Source organism: Ascaphus truei, chromosome 3 (genome assembly GCF_040206685.1).
Source record: "Ascaphus truei isolate aAscTru1 chromosome 3, aAscTru1.hap1, whole genome shotgun sequence".
NCBI classification, from domain to species: domain Eukaryota; kingdom Metazoa; phylum Chordata; class Amphibia; order Anura; family Ascaphidae; genus Ascaphus; species Ascaphus truei.
In genome coordinates, this window is record NC_134485.1 from 347,381,504 (window position 1) to 347,403,533 (window position 22,030).

A 22,030-nucleotide genomic window follows, 5' to 3' on the forward strand; every position below is an offset into this window, starting at 1 on the left:
AATACTGTCTACTAAAGTCTCCTACAGTACCTGCAAAACTCGGGCAAAAACAGTGCTACATAAGCAAAGACTCCTTTCAGGGATTAAAACATTTGCATCTCTGGATTTATTTGTATATACGTAAAATAGATCTGTTTGTGAAATCCACCATCGAATTTTATATTAAATCCACTTACGGATTTAGAAATATCCATTTCACCCTGGAGGGGGGGTGAGAGAGGAGGGGGAAGGCAGAAGGGGTTACTGGTATCAGACCCAACCGGATCAGAACACACAACGTCTGCTATTCAGGAGAGCAGCTTTGGGTCGTGAGTATACCTGCTTCGATGGGGCAGCAGCGCGATTGGGTGACGTCACCGCTGCGATCCGGCAAAGCGCCATGTTGAGCTGCAGGCAGGAGACAAGCAGAGGAGACTGGAAGGCGTGGCGGGGGCGTGGCCATGAGCGGTTCGCCCTCATTGGCTGAAACACTCAGTGACGCGGCCATCGCTCCTGGAAAACAAAATCTCCTGTCTGCTCTCCAGTCTGCCGCTTTGCCGTTTAGCGCACGTTGCGGGCGGTATGTGTGCTATCATTGGAATTCAGCATTTTGTTTTTGAGCCACGCGACGCCGCCGGCCGATTCTGGTATAATCACGGCCTTAGCAGTGGGAGCTGGTAGTGATAAATCCCCTATAAACCGCTGATCCTTTATCAAATCAGACATTGATAGTCAAATTGCTGTAATGAGCTGAAGGTTCTGACCTTCAACCAATGGGAGAGAGGCTGTGGAACGCGTCTCGGCTCCCACATGGTCAGAAATAGGTACATTAGGTAAACCTGGTTTTAAATGGTACAGGACATACAAATAGGTACATTACCTGCTAAACCGGTATAGTTGGAGGGTATGTATTTATCAAAAGAAAGGAGTCTTATGAAAAGCAACTGGAGTTTTTTCCTTTAAGAAATTCTGTGAAATTCTTTTACACTGGATTTGCAGCTGAAAGACAAGTAAATTACTTTTTTTTTTAACTATTTAGTGCCGTTTTTCTATTGCTGTACTGTACACTTTTACTTGAGTTGTTAATAAAATGTGTGAGTATACATTAACTAAAAGACTAATCCTCTCTCCATCCTCTAATCTTTTGTTTGTATCCTTTTCCTTTCCTTCCCCTCCTACCCCCCTACCCCCCTAGTAGGTATTCCCTCCCCCCACCTCGTTAGACACAATAAAGGGACACACCTCACTGATAAGAAAATGATAAGCAGTGTGACCAATCTGGGTATGCAGATGTAAGTGGCCTCATGATTCACACAGTCAGGGATACAATAACTTTTTACAACATACCATACCAGGGCTGTGTTTAGATTAAAGGGCAAATCCCTCCCAAGACCAAAGTGTACTACTGGCAGTAACATGTTTAAGGGGTTACACCTGGGTGATTGACACCTTTTTTTTTTTTTAAACCAAAATCTGTCAGTTGACAAAAAATAGGAAGCTGAGATTTAGGAGGGGTTTGATTTCCTCTGGCTTTGCCCTTTTGTGCGATAACACTGTTTTTAACAAAAGTTTGCACAGGGAGCCCTCCTCCCCCAGCCAAGGGTAAAGAAAACACTTCATTGACAAACACTCCCCCATTGAGAGGTCCAAAAGAAATGCAATTTGTCATTATTTTCATATAAACAAAAATGTGCCAAATATTTGCTTTAAGCATGGTTAGATTTGATTAATTATACTGTTGCATTCTTTGCAAACCGTTGCTTTTTGATTGGCTATGTGTGATTTCACTTTTCATAGATCTAGGACTGGCTGCTAGGGATAGGGCTGTGCAGTCCTGGTTTCCCCGATCCCATCCCATGCAGAGTTTAGTGCAAATTGCTTCAAGTTAATTTGTTTGTTTTGGGATTTATAAACCTGGGTATCTCTTGCAATTAGCACCCTAAGGTGAAGACTGTGTATATGAAATAGGGCCTGGAGACGCCACATTGCAACATCTTTGTGTGCTGTTGTGAGAATCCATTGTAGTCCTTGTTCTCCAAGACTGGCCCATTGCATTCTGGTCCACAATTGTTCTTCATAGCTACGTATGAGAACTGGAGACTTGGGAAGAGGGGTCGTGTATCAAAGTCTCCCTGTTGCAAAACTGGGGCAAAAAAGTGACACCCGATTTCTTAAGCAAAAACATTTCCATTGAAACCCATGGGATTTTCCCGATTGGTAACCCATTTTTGCCTAGATTTTGCACACGAGACTTTAAACAATAGCTAGTATCAGGATTGGCCTCAAATCTTATGTTGCAAAATACTCTTCACTGCAATCCCCATCCAGCGACAGTGAGGTGTAATGGCATGTGTGCAGAAAATACACACAAGGATATATCGGTGCACTGCCTTCAACTGAGGCTCCTTATGTATGTGTATTTGTATCTATATAGCACCCACCACGGGTGCAGCGCTTTATAACATTACAATAGGAGGCCAATAATGTACATTACAAACAATGGGAATAAGTGCAACAGGTAAATGGCAATATAAGGCTAAGGAAGATCCTGCCCCAAAGAGCTTACAATCTAAGTGATATGTTGGGAGGCTTGAGTCCTTCCCCATTGTTCACTACCTGTTGCTCTGAAATGTGTTGCTGTGCGTTCTGGCATTGAGGGGATTCAAAGTGATCTTGTGCAATAGCTTTAATTTATTCTGCGAATACTCGCATTGTATTGAAGGGAAAGAAGTTGCCATCAGCTTCTTACCCTGACACTTACAGTATGTTACCCTGCTTGAGCTAGCATAACTGGTCACTCACGTCAAGAGGCTTTATCTTTGAAATCCCAGTTATGAGACCAAAATATATATTTTATTTGCTTGATTCCTGCAAAATGTCACTCGTCTGGGAGAAAAGGTTCATGGTATGATGCGAACATACACTAAGCTAGTGTTTAACGGAGTGACGCATTGCAGATCACTGCTAATGGCTAATACAGTGAAAGTGTGAATGGAGAGATGTGCTGCAGATCTCTACAACAGTGAATGGAGAGATGTGCTGCAGATCTCTACAACAGTGGATGGAGAGATGTGCTGCAGATCTCTACAACAGTGAATGGAGAGATGTGCTGCAGATCTCTACAACAGTGAATGGAGAGATGTGCTGCAGATCTCTACAACAGTGAATGGAGAGATGTGCTGCAGATCTCTACAGCAGTGAAGAGGGCAATGGTCTTCAGATCTCTACAGCAATGAAAGGAGCAACATGGAACAGATCTCTACAGCAGTGAAGGGAGCAATGTGCTGCAGATCTCTACAGCAGTGTATGGAGCAATGTGCTGCAGATCTCTACAGCAGCGAATGGATTAATGTGTTGCAGATTGCAAAATGGAAGGGGGTAAATGCTCAGCAGGGAAGGGGTTGATCAGGGTTTGACCTGTGAGGCCTGAGGCTGTGCCCTCACACCTGTGAATGTCTGTTTTGCTGCAGGGCTGAACCGCAGGAAGGACAGGGCAGTAACAATGCAGAGAAGGACCCCAGCATGACAACACCTTGTGCCTCTATCCACTACCTGTCACACGGCTTCATCACTCACAGTCCTCCCCAAATCTAGCTGACGTTTACTGCCAAGTAACCAAAGCAACGGTCTGATGCAGGGCAACCGAAAACAAACAGGACTGTTTTCCCTTGCGGTGTTAGGGTCAACTTACTCCAACGCCTTCAGTGCATGGCAGGGCAGCGGAATCTGGACGTGCTGATCAAAAAGTAGTGATACTGTGCTTTATTCCATGAGTGCTTTATTCATGTACGTGTAACGCACCCTACATGCTGCCTTCCCTCCCCTGCTCGGTCCCACGCCCACTCCCTGCTGTCACCCACCTTTGTGGTAAAGGGGCTGCTGTTTCCCCCCTCAAACTGTTACTTAATTTGCAGTAATCTGTAACCCCCCGGGGGAGATAATAGCATCCTGCAGAAGTAATAATTACCCTGGAAATTGGATATTTAGGTTTGTAACACAAGGCATGAGCCACTGACACACACACACACACACACACACAAAAAGAAGAGAAAGATTGTAATGCAAATTCTAATATTCAAATGTAAACCAAAATGCATTGAAACATTGCCTGACCCTTACTCGCTTTTCTGTAAGCGCACTCGGCTCTTTACTTAGTGGATCTTTCGAGACAAAATGTTATTTAATACAAACTCCATAACTCTGCATAGCCATGCTAAAAGGTGACTTGTGTGTGTGTGTACATATACATACCTATACATGTGAATATATTACACACATATCTAATTAAACATATAGTTACATTTATATAGTGATTACGAATGTAAGAGTCAAAGTATCTCATGAAATTGCAGATTATTTTGACATTAAATAAATTCTGGTGGGTAAAAAAAAGTGACAAAAACCCCTCCAGTGTACAGTAAATAAATATCACTTGTGAGCACATTCACGTGTCTGACAGGTCTTTTTGCAAATACACACAAATGCTTGTACATCTGAGTGAGACTATATATATATTTTTTTTTAAATGTGTGGGAATGTACGTATAGAGAAATAGTATTAGATTGTGAGCTCTTCTGGGCAGGGACTCCTTTTCCTAAATGTCACTTTTATGAAGCGCTTATTCCCATTATGTGTTATTTGTTATTTATATGATTGTCACATGTAGTACTGCTGTGACAAGCGCTATGTACATTAATTGTATTGTATTGTATGTCTTTATTTATATAGCGCCAAAAGTTTACTCAGCGCTTCACAAAGAATACAGTACGGGGAATTATAGTTATACAATAAGTGCAGCAAAATCAGACAATAGGAAAGGAAATCCCTGCCCCGAAGAGCTTACAATCTAAGAGGTTTAGTGGGAAACTTACAGAGACAGTAGGTGAGGGAGTAAGTGCTGTGCACTTAATGGCGCAATATAAATAAAGACATACATACATACTTTGCCCCAGTGGCTATACATACAGTATATATACATATATATATATATATATATATATATATATATATATATATAGCCACGGTGACAAAGAATCCTATTTCCCTCATCACGTATATTCACAAATATATGCACTTGCACGTAGTCTGCTATAACACCCACGTTACTTGTAGTCCTTGCGTTCACCCTGTATTGTTCAGGACTGTAGTGGCCAGAATGCCACGGGGCGGATTCCCACCTGGAACTCTAATGCTGACTTTAATTATCCTCTCCCTGTGTTCTCTGCTTTATTAGGTTTCTTTTCAGACATCAAAGCCTTTTCTTTTTTCTTTTTTTAACCTATTCAGCCTCCTGCTGTCCCTTGGGCACCCCCCTCCCATGTGCTACAGAACATAGAGTGAGGTGCACAGAAGTACACCTCTTATCAGCCCTGCCTCACTCACCTCCTAGCATCTCCCTGTAGCTCTCAAGGACCAAGTTACTAGAATACTACGTTTTCAGGGCTCCGAGAAACAAAAGTGACTTTACACCGCGAAAACCCATTCCAGTTTGTAATTAAATGCATATTACTAGTGCCTGGTTCGCTATTAAAAAGTAGCATTGCTGTGCTTCTCTTTGAATACCGGTTTGAGGAGGTTCATGCTACATATTTGGTGAACAAAATGGGTGAGAACCTTTTATTTATTTATTTTCACAGAAACCCCATTTTCTTTAATAAAAATAAGTGAAAATGTATTTGACAAAATAGCGGTATTTTTTTACCCCTGTGCCATCGCACACGAACACTTACGTGTTACACGAGATGTTAAAATAATAGTGAACCGAGCCGGTTTTATTTAATTTCCTGCAACTTTTCTAAAAAATATTTGGAGGGATTGCAGATTTAACAGCTTCAGCGGCAGTACAAGACTCCCATTATTTCCTCTGTGTACACTTGTACACTTTCACATTGCAGTATCAATATATATATATATATTTGCATGTCATTTCCCAGAATCCCTTGCTGCAGTGGAAGTGCTGTGTGCTGGGCGATAATGGTGAAAGACAGGGTTGCAGACCTGTCTAAGACATGCTATATATATATATATTATATATATATATATAATGATACCGTTGATGCTCGAGCAGCGTTAGGTACTGCAGGATATTAAGAGAGGGAGGTAATCACTGCGAGCCTACATGCTAAGATCATATTTGAATTTGTATTGTGCGTCAAAATATTAGTGCTAGAAAGTAGTACAAACCTTCATAATGTGCGGTGTGTGCATGATGCTCGTTAGGGGACTTTATACATATGTCGTTGTTTGAAATTAATTTGAATGCATGGCATCATGTTGAATGCCTGATTGATGCAATTTACATTAAAAAAAGAAACGTGTCTTACTTTTTTTTATTTATAGCTAGTCTTAGGCAGCACGCATAGTGCCCGCGACGGCGACGCGTGACGTCACCCGTCGCTGCTAGCAAAAGTTGTATTTCGCTTTGCGCCGGCGTCTTAGGGCGACAAGGCCATTGATTGGTTCAGGGGCAGTCGCCTCAAGTGACAGCCCTTGAACCAATCAATGGCCTGGTCGGCCGCCTGAAAAATCAAATATTCCTGGCTTCCAAAAATTGCGTCGCCCCGTCGTTTTGTCGCCGTCGCGCTTACTATAAGCGCACGCGGCGGCGACAATGCATTTGTTTTCGGGCGACGTCGCGTCGCCGGCACTATAAGCGCGGCCTTAGAAAATATAGATTGTTAGTGTAATATTATTTATAATAGTATATAGATCCCAAGTTTTAAAGGAGCAGTCACCATTCTTGAAGAACTCCAGTTCTGCGCTGGCAGATCCAGGCCACTGGCCGATGTAACAGGATTCACAAGCGAAAAGTCAGCGTGCTGGCAGACGTAGGCTGCGGCAAGGGTGATGCTGATGCTACAATGTGTTTGTCCAGCGTGAGCTCGCGCGCGCATGTGCCCGTGAGCGCACGGCACTCAGCTGCTTGCAGAGACAAGTACATTTGTTTCTGCCGCTTGCTGGTGCGTCCTGTGAGCGGTTCGCCCAATGAGGACGTCATGGCTGCGCCCCCCGCAGGCCCCCCCTACGCACGCAACCAGCAGGACACAAATCACCCGAATGGAATGAGCACCAGCGCACTCACTCACCCAGCTTTATAAAGAAACAAATATTTTTCTGACATAGTTATGAACAAATCATGATTATTTGTTCATAACTATGTCAGAAAAATATTTGTTTCTTGATAAGCCCACCGGAGAGCCGGCTGTTTGCTTGTGAATACTATTTATAATAGCCATGCTGTGGAAATAATACATTGTGTTGACCTATACAAAGAAACCTCCGTGCTGAGTCAAATACAATTTAGGTTGACACATAGTAACGTAATTCTGCGCTAACTATATAAACACACTGAGGGTTTACGCCAAGTTGAACGTGGCAGGCGATTTTGATGCACATTCTCCATTATTTGTACTTACCATTTTTATTTCGACGCCTTGCGCAGCTTGAGAAATTGCAAGACGGCACATAGCTGCCATTTAATGAGAACCCTGTGCACCAATTTTGAGCCAAAAAGCTGTTTGCGAGGCTTAGTATACCGGCCCCATAGCCTTGTTAGGTAAACCCCCAAGATTGGATCCTCTACAAGGTATTATCAATCAAAGCGACATTCTTACAGTGTGCCCTGCAATGTAAATGCAGTATACACACAGACAACATAAGACAACCACAGACAACATAAGTACAGGTATATATAAAGATATCAAAAAGCAGTGATACTGTGCTTTATTCCATTAGTGCTTTATTCATGTACGTGTAACGCACCCTACCTGCTGCCTTCCCAAGTATATATAAAGATACATACCTGTACTTATATATTATACACCGAAGCGATGTAAGTGGAGGTACACTGGAGTAAGAAAAGTAAGTGCAGTAGGCATAGGACAATGTGGCACTGTGCTTACAATCTGCCAAGAGGGCATTGCTCTTTGATCCAGTTATTCAACCAGTCTGTATTACAGTCAAGAGAGACTTGAATCTCCTTTTAAAAGAAGAATTAAAAAAAAGAAGTAATTGCAGTAAAACAATTAGTCTGCAAATAAAAAGTAGCAGCTCTCACTGCAAATGAGTGAATACCATTTTACTTTAACCACCAGCCAAATTCCTGCAGTACCCACATACCATTGCAGTAACATGTGGCCTCTTTAAAGTTTATTGCATATACGATCATGTCACAAATTGTGTCCCCTGGATTCAAAGTCGACAATTACCTTTTACAGACACACATACATACATACAACATACATATACACACACACACACCCTTCCCTCTCCCCCCCCCCCTCTTGTTGGTTTCATGGGGGAGGGGCATCTAATGAGCATTGGAGGGTAGGAGAGGTGCATGTCGAATGAGCCTTGGGGCAGTGGGTGGATCTGAAGCTCCCCTCCTAGGACCACAAGAGCTTCTTGCAGTCAGATCTCCAGAAGACCCGACAGAGTCAGGAGAACAAGGAGGGGGGATGGCATCGCCCATTCTAGAGGTAACTTTATCTTGGCTGGCACTGACAGGGCACTTTAACCCGCGGGGGGGGGGGGTGCATTGTCCCCTACTGCAAAGTAATCAGAGCACTTATTTATTTCTCACATAAGGGCTGATCGGGTGCTTCACCTGTACTCCTTGGTTCTTAGTCATTCTACCTGAGTACCTAATTGCTTATCACATTGTTAAAGGGGGTAGCAGTTTGTACCACAGGGCACTGGGGAGTGAGAAGTTGCAGATTAATGTAATATGTCAATGTGCAACAAGTTGGGGGTCTAATGTGTATGGCAGGGTATACATGAGGGGTCTGTGCTATGGGATCATGGAGTGGGGCAGCAGCTTGTGTCATAACTTTAAAGTGGACCTTTGGCATAGATTTGAAAGGTGTACAGTAGTAGGTTATAATGGGGCCGCAGTCCATGGCACGAGGCAGTGTTTGGCAGTCGTCTGGTTTGTGCCAGGTAATGATTTGGTGTGAGGTAATGATTTGGTGTGAGGTAATGATTTGGTGTGAGGTAATGATTTGGGGCTGAATGGTAGAAGAGGGCAGCAGTTGTGTCACTGAATAGGGCACAAGTCAGTTGAGATACAAGGGCTACAGAAAGGCTGACATGTAGAACGAAACAGCAGTGTGTGAGAGGGGCAGCAGTGTGTGAGAGGGGCAGCAGTGTGTGAGAGGGGCAGCAGTGTGTGAGGGGGGCAGCAGTGTGTGAGAGGGGGCAGCAGTGTGTGAGAGGGGGCAGCAGTGTGTGAGAGGGGGCAGCAGTGTGTGAGGGGGGCAGCAGTGTGTGAGAGGGGCAGCAGTGTGTGAGAGGGGGCAGCAGTGTGTGAGGGGGGCAGCAGTGTGTGAGAGGGGCAGCAGTGTTTGAGAGGGGCAGTAGTATGTGAGAGGAGACAGCAGTGTGTGAGAGGGGCAGCAGTGTGTGAGAGGAGACAGCAGTGTGTGAGAGGAGACAGCAGTGTGTGAGAGGAGACAGCAGTGTGTGAGAGGAGACAGCAGTGTGTGAGAGGGCAGCAGTGTGTGAGAGGGGGCAGCAGTGTGTGAGAGGGGGCAGCAGTGTGTGAGAGGGGGCAGCAGTGTGTGAGAGGGGGCAGCAGTGTGTGAGAGGGGGCAGCAGTGTGTGTGAGGGGGCAGCAGTGTGTGAGAGGAGACAGCAGTGTGTGAGAGGAGACAGCAGTGTGTGAGAGGAGACAGCAGTGTGTGAGAGGGCAGCAGTGTGTGAGAGGGGGCAGCAGTGTGTGAGAGGGGGCAGCAGTGTGTGAGAGGGGGCAGCAGTGTGTGTGAGAGAGGCAGCAGTGTGTGAGGGGGCAGCAGTGTGTGAGGGGGGCAGCAGTGTGTGAGAGGCAGTAGTGTGTGAGGGGGCAGCAGTGAGAGAGGAGACAGCAGTGTGTGAGAGGGGCAGCAGTGTGTGAGAGGGGGCAGCAGTGTGTGAGAGGGGCAGCAGTGTGTGAGAGGAGACAACAGTGTGTGAGAGGGGCAGTAGTGTGTGAGAGGGACAGCAGTGTGTGAGAGGAGACAGCAGTGTGTGAGAGGGGCAGCAGTGTGTGAGAGGGGCAGCAGTGTCTGTGAGGGGACAAAAGTGTGTGTGAGGGGGCAGCAGTGTGTGTGAGGGGACAAAAGTGTGTGAGGGGGCAGCAGTGTGTGTGAGGGGGCAGCAGTGTGTGAGAGGAGACAGCAGCGTGTGAGAGGGGGCCGCAGTGTGCGAGGGGGACAGCAGTTTGTGAGGAGACAGCAGCATGTGAGAGAGGGCAGCAGTGTGCGAGGGGGGCAGCAGTTTGTGAGAGGAGACAGCAGCGTGTGAGAGGGGACCGCAGTCTGCAAGAGATAAGGAAAGCAGTCTGTGCCTTGGGGTACAATGAGACATCAGTCTGTGTTAAAAAGGGAGACGGGACAGCAGTTTGTGTAAAGGGTTAATAAGGAGCAGCATTATGTACAAAGAAGGTAAAGGGGCAGCAGTCTGCGCCTCAGATAGTACAATTGCATATTCTTTATCACTTGTAGTAAAAAGTGTGGTAAACTACAGTACTTCTGTTCGTGGCAATCAACCAAAGACCCCAGGACATACATGAAAACGAGCGGTAACTCTCAATGTATTACTTCCTGGTAAAAACATTTGATAAATAAATAAAGAAGCGCACATGTAAAAAAGACATTGTAAGACATAAAATGCGGGGAAACTGTTTATTATAGATAGGCCTTAAAGTGTCTCAGCAGTGGTAGTAACCCGTTAGCTGCTCTGCAATGCGTGGCAGACCCCTCTGGCAGTGAAAGGGTTAAGTAATAGGAACATTTGTGTGGAAAAGATGGTATTTCAGCATCTCCCTGATCTCTGCAGTAGTGAAGTAGTTAAACGCAGCAGAGAGGATCCCCACGGAGTCTCTGGCACTATTTCAGCTCCAAAGACCTAGATTATCAAAAGAAAGTTACCGTTTTACAATCCCGTCTCTCCGAGTTTGCGAAAATTAACCAGAATGGGATTTTGGGTCCGGAAACAACAACATATTTTTTTTCTTCCCCCTCCAAAATCCTCAGAGGGGAATATATTTCAAACTCTGCGGTTAGGAGAGATTTCAAAGGGAAACACGAAGCAGAAGCCAGTTTAACCCAACTGTTCCCAGAGAGGAACAGGCCCTGTCCTAATCCCTCTCATTCCTAATTGCATAGGGCTGCTGCATTAACCGTTTCACTGCCGGATATATTCTTCTGCTGTAAACTTTCACTCTCCTGAGTGCTATGATATTAACCATTTCGTTAGCAGATTGCTCTGCTACCCCTCCAAATGCAGTGTGGTGCGTTAACCATTTATGGTGTGTTAGGACCGTCTGTGCCAGGAGTGCAGTTTCGCCAACCCTTTCATTGCCATTAATACCACGGGGTGCATAACTCATCCATAGCCAGGAATAATGTGGAGGGGCGACTCAGTCAGTTAAAGACACAGCCTCTGTAAACAATGACACATAGGCTGCACTTATAGTGACGGCAACAGGGACGCGACGTCGCATCAAACAAATGTATTGACGCTGTCACGTGCGCTTATTGTAGGAGCGGCGCGACGGATTGGTCGCGGTCGCTGGAAGTCACTTCAATTTGATTTTTCCAGCGACCGCAGCGTGACGTCGCTGTCGCCGGCACTATAAGCGTGGCCTGAGTTTGAATCAGGAGAGCCTGGCTCAATGCCCGGTGTCCTCTCCTTGTGACCTTGGGCAAATCACTTTATCTCCCTGTGCCTCAGGCACCAAAAACATAGATTGTAAGCTCATCTGTGCAGGGACTGTGTCTGTAGCATTCCTATGTGCGGCGCACTGTACTGTAATTGTGAAGCGCTTGCAGTCCCATTGGGAGAAAAGCACTATATGAAATAAAGTTATTATTAGTAATGTGCTGTGTTGACCTGGTAGAAATGCATGATGTGGCCATCATGGAAAGTGCTACATGAACCATTTCCACAGACACTGTATATACGAGATGTAATACATCATGGGAATAAGCGCATTAGACATGAGAGCCTCTGCCCCGATGAGCTCACAATCCAATTGGCAAAACTTTTTTTTTAATTTTTTTGCTTGCCAGACACACAGGTCATATTTTTGTCTTTGTGTGAGAGACAAACATAAGGCATCTTTTACATATATTTACTATAAGACCCAAGATAGGGTCCACAAAAGATCCTACAATATGCACTCGCTGGGGATATACAATGATGACCATATATAAGTCCTAAAGATATATTGTCTCGGTATAGAATCAGGATATAGTAGGTGAATTAGCTAACTTAGACACAAACTCCTATATAGATCACGTAAGTATAATAACCCAGTTATGATAGTTATGATACTTACGTGATCTATATAAGAGTTTGTGTCTAAATTAGCTAATTCACCTACCTGATTCTATACCGAGATAATATATCTTTAGGACTTATATATGGTCATCATTGCATATCCCCAGCGAGTGCATATTGGAGGATCTTTTGTGGACCCAATCTTGGGTCTTATAGTAAAGATATGAATTGTTCCTACTTGCACCCTGAATTGAGTATCCTGTGAAATATTTTCAACATTGTTAATAGGTTGAGCAGCATTGGTCATTTTTTGTGTATATCTTTCACATATCGCAGTTTTGTGCACAGCAGCACTTTTCATTTTAAACGATGCTTTGGACACCGGAAAATGTATGGAATCTGAAAGTCCTCTTCACTTACATCTCTTTATTTACATCTCTGAGATACCGTCCCAGGAACTACTCAATTGGCAATTTTGTTACTATAACACATTACGTTCTCCTTTAATCTCTGTTTTGTCCTGATCAAATACTTCATTGTTAACATTTTCCAGTAAAGAACAGTAGTTGTGTTTCTAGCAGATGTATTGGTAAATATCCAAAATACTTAAAACGTACAACATCAAGAATAATGCAAAAAAAAACCAATATCTCCTATAGGAAAAATCAGCAGACATTTTTTTTACAGTCAGAAAATGAAAGGTTAAAATTATAGGCAGAATTATTTAATCATTTTGTTAAAAACTAAGAAACAGTTCGGCTGAATAAGAAGGGACGTGTCTCTGGAGAGTTCCAACACAAATTAGAAAAGGAGTCTCGGTGGATAGCACAAGAAATCTCTTAAAAGCAGCATATAATTTCTACAATTTAAAATGGACACTGATTGCTTGCTAAATGACCTGAAAAAACAATAGAATCAAGTTTCTCAAGTGAGATGTCAAGCAGAACTCTTGATACCTCACTTGGGAAACTCTGTTCTATTGTTTTTTCAGTGTATTTTGTGCTGGCCATACATTCCAAGTCTCCCCCACTTACTTTGCTTTCCTAAACCTATTTTTCTGGTTCTTTAAATGACCTGAAAACAAGAAGCTCCCTAAATCTTTAAACCTAATAATCTGCGGCATCTCAATGGTTAAGGTGGTGCCTTCTGCTCAGTTTATTTTGCAGGAGATATTTTTATATTCACACTTTGAGAATAAGGTGGAGATACATTTGGGTGGTATCATTAAACATTAAAAATAATTTGTATAAACCCAGCAGGGACATGCTTCAAATTCTGTGGATAATAAGCTGCCTCAGACGTTGGCTTAGCAAATATTAGCCTTCATTCTGAGGTCTATAAACCCCAGAATTGTCACAAATGTTATTTGTGGAAGACTTAAATATAGATCAGTATTCTGCCTGTACTGGTAAACACCTTGTAACGCAAGATGATGGGACGGTAAGGAAATGTTCTTATAACAGGAACTCCTATTAAAAGTGACACACAGGGGACAGTGTGAAGTTGCACTAATACGTATTTTATAGCCTTCTGCTATTGTTAGAGGCACAACATTTTGTGAGGAATTGTTCTTGGAAGTAATATATTCTTTTAAACAGTGATTTCTCAAGTACTCAGGGGCAGTGAGATGTTCTCTTAAAAGGAATTAATTTAACAGAAAGGGCTATACTTGTGTGTGTTCTTATTAAACAGTATTCCTTTTACAGAGGCTCTGCTATAGAAAGGAGCACGTGTTGGCTTTGAAGTTTTCTTAGTACGTTGATCCCTCTCATGAAAAGATGTTAATGTAAGTAGAGGTTTCTGTGAGGTATTAAGGGAGGGGGGGACTTTAACTTTCCTCCCTTGGAGATGATAGTTTATCAAGAATGGTTCACTACCTGTTTATAGCATCAAGTGGAGACATTGTACTGTAGATGAATTTGTACATGAACTACCATGTCTCATCTTAGGGGCACTGCAGAATACGTACGCTATACTGTTTCTGGAGTAGAGATTTGTGAGGTCTCAAAAGGTTCATTTATCTGTATTACAACCTGAAATTAGTACATTTTCTGCCAGGACTCCTACAGATGGTGGAACTCAGCACAATGATTCAAGTAAGGAAATATCCAAGTGATGGACACATCGGCTTCATGGTTTAATACAATGCGTATTGCCTACTAGATGTTTTGAACGTGTAGGGAGCTATTCTTCATAATGTGTAGACAGAATAGACCAATATTTCAAGCTTCAGTTATCTGGTAGCAGCCAGTTGTTATTTCAAGCACCATTCTTTATGTTTCTGTTTTCGATTACTTTTAAGTGTGCAACAGTACAACTATGATATTAGTGTTCAAGAGAAAGGAACCATATTGACTAAATCCAATGATCTTTTGACAAAGATTCCTCAATCCTTGCAGAGTGTGTAGGAAAATGACATTGAAAATGGCCTGATTACAGGGACTGCTTTTGTGCTTCAGTTGACTCCTACAGGGTTAATATTACACAATGGAAGCTGCTACAGACCTGTAACTGAATGCAGTGTGCAGTCTACATTCAGGAACATTAAATAGATCTTCTGTTTTAAACCCGTTAGCATTTAGTTTCACCAATGTAGGGGTTGGCAAACTGTACTCTATGGCAAATAAATATACAATGTCTACACATAGTTATTGGTCAAGTAAATATTTCATAAAAATTGTGGCTTTTAAACACTTCTAACTTTTGAACCACAAATGGGATGGTCTTGACGTTTTTTTTTTTGATCTTTGTAAGGGGCCAGATTCGGTGGAAATAGAAATGGTAGGCTTGAGTATCAACTTTTTTTTAAATTAGGTCAAAACAGGATGATTGTCCAAACGTAAAAACTGATCTGTGGACAAGTGTTGGAAGTTCACCCATAACAAAACCCAAATACAAATGCTTGTTTTATATTCTATAGGAAAACCTTCCAAAACCAATAATAAAAATACATTGGAAGAAAATGCAATCTTAGTTTAGTTACTCACTCTTTACAGTATATTGACTAATATAAGAGGCTACCCCAAGTCCATGGGTGGTACCCACCTTCAAAGATCAGTTGTAGATTTTGAGTTGATAGAACTTCATGAATCTTACTCAAACTTCAACCCATCTTCCATCCCATTTGTTATGAAATCACTAACCATATCACATGTCATATTTCACATCATACAGTATTAATTCTATATTATGGATCTTCAGAGGTCTTCAGTAAAGAACTTACAGTATAATTTGTTCTTAAATGGTGAACATAAAAGTTAGCTTGGTTAAAGGTCAGAGAACCAGAACTCTGCATTTCCAAACTTTTGCCACGTGTTATGGAGTCTCATATTATCTACGAATCAATGTCTCAGACGTTCTGTATACTCTAAATTAGTATGTGCTCTGCCCCAGAGGAAAACAGCTTCAGAACAGGAGGTTTATGTCACAAAACCTTGGAAGTTTATACCACACAATATCACCCACTGAGCTGATTTACTTTGTCAGTGAGCAAATAGTTTTAATTGAGAACCCCTAAAGGAATGTGCTCTCAGATCTTAAAACCCTCACTGAAGAACACACAATCATTCTTAAAAGGAACCATTTAACCCCGTTCAGTGCCAATCAATCAATGTATTATGGACGTAATTCTTATGGGAAAATGCACAAAACCAAAAATTCTCGCACTTTGTTGTATTAGTTGGTTGGGCAGATAAGCGGAGAAAGTTTAATATATAAATATATACTGACATTGATCCCCGACACAAGCTGCAAATGTCCCCACCTCCTCCGAGTGAACATCAGGTCCCTTCCCCTAAGTCAGTCATGTGCTCCAAGCCTCCATCTTCTGTCAGAAAGATCTCATGGGATAATTAGAGAAAGCAATAGATAGAAAACGATCCATTGCTCTCAAACGAGCATGTTGTCACTGTATGTTGGGCATAGCTATTTGTTAACACCCTAAGCATTTCACTTCTGGTGGAGTAAGCAGCATTGATTTTGTCTGTACGTAAATGACAATCTGGGAATGAATGATTAACTATGAGTCTGTAAATGTTTGGCACTTTGAAAATTCTCCCATCTAGTTCTATGTTTCAGATTGTGTTTGGATAAAATGCCTTTTTCTGCCTTCTTCTGTAGGAGGAAGCTCGCTATGTCTCCAGCCCCCTAGCGATGCTGACAGCTGCCTGCAACAAGTTTGGGGGATCCAGCCCCATCAGGGATGCTCAGTCCTCAAAATCTGGAGGGAAGAAACCATACAGCCCGGGCAACGAGTTCAGTGCCACTAAGCTAATGGGGGATGGGTACTCATCAACCTACCTGGGAGGAAGTGGTTTAATGACACAATGTGGGACACCACCTGCTCCCTCAACCTATGGAGGAGACTATGGCTCTTTCACCCACTCCTTCCCCTCTTCCTCAGGGTGCCAAGAACCCAAGAGTCTCTCAACGGGGGAGTGCGTGCCAGGCGTGTATGCCTCTCTGGATGTGGGGCATCCCTATGGCTCTTGGTACAAAGCTGGTATCCATCACCCCTCTATATCTGGCTCACCCCCAGGCACCGGTGGATCATGGTGGGACATGCACCCCAACACTAACTGGCTAGGCAACCAGTCACAACCAGACGGACTGGCGGCCTCCATGCCCTCTGTGACAAGCCCAGCAGGCATGGGAACCCAATACAGTGCCGAATACACCACCCTGAGCCCTGCAACCTACCCCTCTGTGGGGTTTCCGTCCATCTCCCCCTCTTCAAGCCCATCCCCTTCCTCACACCTCCTTTCACCCTCCCAGCACTCTCTGGGCCCAGACATGTACAAGACCAAGCTCCTGGCTAGTAGTCCCTTGCTGGAGTCGCCCGGGCCTCTCAAGCCCCAGAGGGGAACATCATACGGGAGCACGGGGCGCCCGTCATGCGACTGCCCAAATTGCCAGGAGCTGGAGAGGCTGGGGGCTTCAGCTGTGGGCCTGAAGAGAAAGCCGATGCACAGCTGCCACATCCCAGGCTGCGGGAAGGTGTATGGCAAGGCCTCGCACCTGAAGGCCCACCTGCGGTGGCACACGGGGGAGCGGCCCTTCGTCTGCAACTGGCTCTTCTGCGGCAAGCGCTTCACGCGTAGTGATGAGCTGGAGCGCCACGTGCGCACCCACACGCGTGAGAAGAAGTTCACGTGCCCGCTCTGCACCAAGAGGTTTACGCGCAGCGACCACCTGAGCAAGCACCAAAGGAGCCACGCAGAGCAGGGCAGGCCCAAGGATGGCGAAACCCAAGGGGATAGCGGAGGAGGGGCAGGGGAGGGTCCAGGAGAAGAGGGGGTGGGGCCTACTGAGGTCTCCCCCACTGGTGGTAGCCAGGAAAGGGGATCTGGTAGCCCAGGGCAGGGAGGGTTGTTGGAGATATGAGGTTGGGGATGGGACTGCGATGAGGAGCCATCTTTGGGGAGCTGTATGGTGCATAAATAATAACCTCCTTACTGATTTGCAGTCCTCTCTGACATCGAAAAGGTTCAAGGTGAAGTCCCACACAGAACCAAAGTGAGCTAATGGTAGTAGCCTGCGTTACTAGGCGCCCTGGCAGTGAAGGGGCCAATAGGTTAAAACTAGGTGACAGGGACCTTATTTAAATAAAATCTCACACGCTGAAGTGTTGGCAATGTCTGTAAACTTTGTATCCTGAAGTTTAGGGGACTTATCTCTGCCTCACATCTTTCTGGTCCTGTTCACCTACCTTTCTAGTTAGTTATTTGTGGTGTAGGGTGTGTGCGGCCATCTTCAGAGTCCATGATGTAAGTGAATGCAAAGGAAAATATCCAAGCTCTCAAAAATTATTTTAAAATACATGTACAGTACTTTGTAAAGACATCAACCACTTGGTTTTAACCTATTAAACACATGACTGTCAGTATTATTTGGTCCTATGTTGAACTGCACCTTGATAGCTGCAGCATCACGATGGGCTAACAGCAGTGATATGTATAATGGCCTCAGTTTGTGACTGATGTCCTCACCCTCCCAATGATAATGTACCCAGGTTTATGCACAACCCTAATGTCACAGAATGGACTTGGCAAGATGAGGACTATGGGTAGGAAATTTACGATGACAAAAAAAAAAGGCAGGAAATAGCACACGTCCCAATATTTATAATAAAAAAGCGCACTTTGGCACTATGTGAGACCTGCACCTTTAACCGCTAGATGTACATGCAACCCCCAGAACACAGTGTTCAAGGTGCTATTAACAAGCAGAGGTGCTGTGCTTGAATAAAGTATGACATATGCCCTAGTGTCACCGCACGCTCAGTCACTGTGAGCAAATTGTTGCATGCACCGTGGGCAGTGACGGGCTTAGTAAACCTGCATTTCAAAATCCATGGTGACCACTTGTGTCCCAATTCAATATGCTATGGAGCCATATATCCCTCGTTGGGGAAGGTTTCAGCTCCATTCAAATAAATGCGTCAGATATTCCCCGTCCAGGGAAGACCACTTCGCAGCATATCGAGTATGGGCCTTATTCCTCAAAATGTTCCCTGTGTCTTATTTCAGTGTTGCGTTAGACACCTATATAGTTCATATACTATATATAGTCTGAAAAGTAAAAAAGTGCTATTAGTGAAAGAGTTGATGCTGTGTTTGATTTCAACACGTTCCAAACCTACGGTGCAGGGCTCTGGGTACATCATGTAAAAAGGTTCCTAGAAATGTTGGTAACACATTTTGCACATATGTCAACCTACAAGGATTGATATCAGTGAGATTTGTGGGTTCTGGCCCCAGAAAGGGAAAACGTGCATTTGATTCTGATCTGCTTGTTGCGAGACCCAGCAGAACTGGCTGATATTTAATTTTTTAGCTGCAGAAAAAAAAGATGAAATTGGAAGCCCAAGACATGGACTGTGCAGCCTGCAGAGCGTCGCTCTGTTACACCTCCAACCTGCAGAGCGTCGCTCTGTTACACCTCCAACATGCAGAGCGTCGCTCTGTTACACCTCCAACATGTAGAGCGTCGCTCTGTTACACCTTCAACATGCAGAGCGTCGCTCTGTTACGCCTCCAACATGCAGAGCGTCGCTCTGTTACACATCCAACATGCAGAGCGTCGCTCTGTTACACCTCCAACATGCAGAGCGTCGCTCTGTTACACCTCCAACATGCAGAGCGTTGCTCTGCTACACCTCCAACCTGCAGAGCATCGCTCTGTTACACCTCCAACCTGCAGCGCTTCGCTCTGTTACACCTCCAACCTGCAGCGCTTCGCTCTGTTACACCTCCAACCTGCAGAGCGTCGCTCTGTTACACCTCCAACCTGCAGAGCATCGCTCTGTTACACCTCCAACCTGCAGAGCATCGCTCTGTTACACCTCCAACATGCAGAGCATCGCTCTGTTACACCTCCAACATGCAGAGCATCGCTCTGTTACACCTCCAACCTGCAGAGCGTCACTCTGTTACACCTCCAAACTGCAGAGCGTCACTCTGTTACACATCCAACCTGCAGAGCGTCACTCTGTTACACCTCCAGGCTGCAGAGCATCGCTCTGTTACACCTCCAGGCTGCAGAGCATCGCTCTGTAACTCATCTAGCCTAAAAACTATCAGCCTATAAAAGCAGCAATACGTGCTGCACATTTTTGGTATTACTTTTACATTATCTGACCTGGGTGTTACCCGGAGCTGATCTGCGGTTGCATCCCACTTGTGCGCTCTGCAATGCATGGCAAGTGCCTCTGGGAGCGAAGGGGTCAAACCCGCTCTATTCTGGAGTGTCCTGCAGAGCATCGCTCCAGTAAAGCAGCAATACCGTCGACTCTTTTTTTTTCTATACATCACTGGAATCGGTGTCCTCCAGAGATAAACTGTGCTTTAGCTTCAAGGACTGTCCCCTGTTCCCTAGATACATACATTTTTAAATGCCGGTGTTTTGTCAAAATGGCTGCCAAATCCCGTGGGTTCTTGCGAGCCAATAGGAAGCAGCAATGTCATCAGGCTATACCGGTGGCCATCTTTGAGTTTACACCAACAACACCGCCAACTAAAAGTGTAAGTATCTCTTAAAGTGGGCGATCCCAGGAGTTGAAAATCACGAGTATCAGCACCAAAGAACCCACCAGTTTCAATTCTTTAAAAACAATAATAAAATCAACAGTAAAAATGGTCGGGACTGCTGCTTTCATTCCTCCCTCATATACAGCTGAAAAGCTCTGCTCTGTCCACCCCTTCCCTGTTATAGAGAGCTGCAGGACATTGCTCCATCAGCATTCCACGCCAGACAGCTCTACAGTGCATGTTATGTGCTCCATTGCTCCTTTATGGCAAACTGATCTGCAGAGTATTGCACCTTTAATCCCTTCCCTGCTAGACGAGCCACTTGTAGCAAAGTGCTCCATACCGGAGCCCTGCAGAGCCGCTTTCTGTTAACCCTACCCCTGCTGGAGACACCCGCCGAATATTGCTCCATTAACCCTTTCTCGGTTTAGCGCAGACAAATTAAGATCCAGATCACGTCGCCTCCGGAAGACGTAATCACTTTACATTAGATATATATATTTTTTTTTTTGTTGTTTTTAATTTAATAAGTTTAAATAGAATTCATTCGTTTTGTTTTAAGTTAATTGTTCCTGCAATTACCATTTGTAGAAAATGAAAGAAATAAAAAAGGTCTGTGCATTTTGTCTTCAGTGATTTGGTAGCCGCCGTGCCATGCACACCGTTGGCATATGAAGCTGGCTCCCTTCGTGATACCTATACTGCCAAAAGGGCCTGGAATACAATGCGTTGCAGGCCTTTCTGGCGGTGAAGGGGTTAAACCCATTCAGCGCTGACAGGGACTAGCACGTGACGCAGGCCATTTCAGCCCGGAAGGCGTTAAAATGCTGTGGAAACGTAAAAGTGCACTTTTATAAGCTGTTGTGTTTGTTTAAGCTGTTTTATTTTTGCACTCCGTATTTTAGTAAAGTGTTTATTTCTGAACTCCCCTACAACCCTTCCCCTGCAGTGCCTCCCCTTGTTAATCTTTCCCTTGCTAACGAGACCCAGACTTTTCTTCGCCTGAAAAGTTGATAAATGCGAGAGATGACTTTAAAAAGAAAAAAAAACAACAGGCAAATAATAATTTTAATAATGTATTTTATTTGAGGGGTGTGTCACTTTCAATTGACTGATATTTCCATCGAATCTCTTATTTATTTGTATTTTGTGCTTCAATAAAGACAAGTATTTCACGTGATGCCATTATTTCTGCTGGGAAATAGGTGAGAAGGTGTAAGGGACAAAAGTAGCGCCAAGATAAATCCATATCTCACAACTTGGTCGTATGCGCAGTGTTTGTAACATGAAGTGAGACTCGGGATAAACTCCTAGCTACAGATGTAGCAGGCGTTATTGCACCTGTTAACACTACCGCGAGATTTATCTCCAGAAATACAGCAGGCTCCATTGAACAGAATGGTAACGCGTGCGTCATCTCTTTAACGCACTTATTCAACTCTATCTCCGTTACAGGAGGTAACGACTGCTGTGTCTGTATGTTGTATAGAGGTTTATGCCGCTGAGGGGAGTTGTATCTCACAGCTCCGTCTAACATGTTTACCCAGAGTTCTCAGACATTTCTTTATTGTAATGTTTTCAGTGTTAATAACCTTTTCAGGGACACAATGCTAACACTTGGCTTTTCAATATATCATCGATGGATTCAGTTCTAGGGGAGGTTTAAGGGGAGAAAAAAAGGTGCCAGAACCATAAGCAAAGAAAAATGTCTAAACTACAACGAATAATTTAGCTTTAAATAATAATGTGTGTGAGAAAATGCATGT

The 22,030-nt window shown here is 44.1% G+C and overlaps 1 protein-coding gene across 2 annotated transcripts; it reads left to right on the top strand.

Annotated features, from left to right (window-relative positions):
* The first annotated feature begins 8,288 nt into the window (after positions 1-8,288).
* SP7 (Sp7 transcription factor) lies at positions 8,289-21,426 on the top strand. Of its 2 annotated transcripts, none has more exons than XM_075591814.1 (2): positions 8,289-8,456; positions 16,357-21,426. In XM_075591814.1, the coding sequence occupies exons 1-2, from the start codon at positions 8,325-8,327 to the stop codon at positions 17,617-17,619; spliced, it is 1,395 nt and encodes a 464-aa protein (XP_075447929.1). In that variant the 5' UTR covers positions 8,289-8,324; the 3' UTR covers positions 17,620-21,426. The 2 variants fall into 2 exon arrangements, with proteins under 2 accessions (XP_075447929.1, XP_075447930.1); XM_075591815.1 differs by lacking the exon at positions 8,289-8,456 and adding an exon at positions 10,162-10,534.
* The last annotated feature ends 604 nt before the right edge of the window (positions 21,427-22,030 follow it).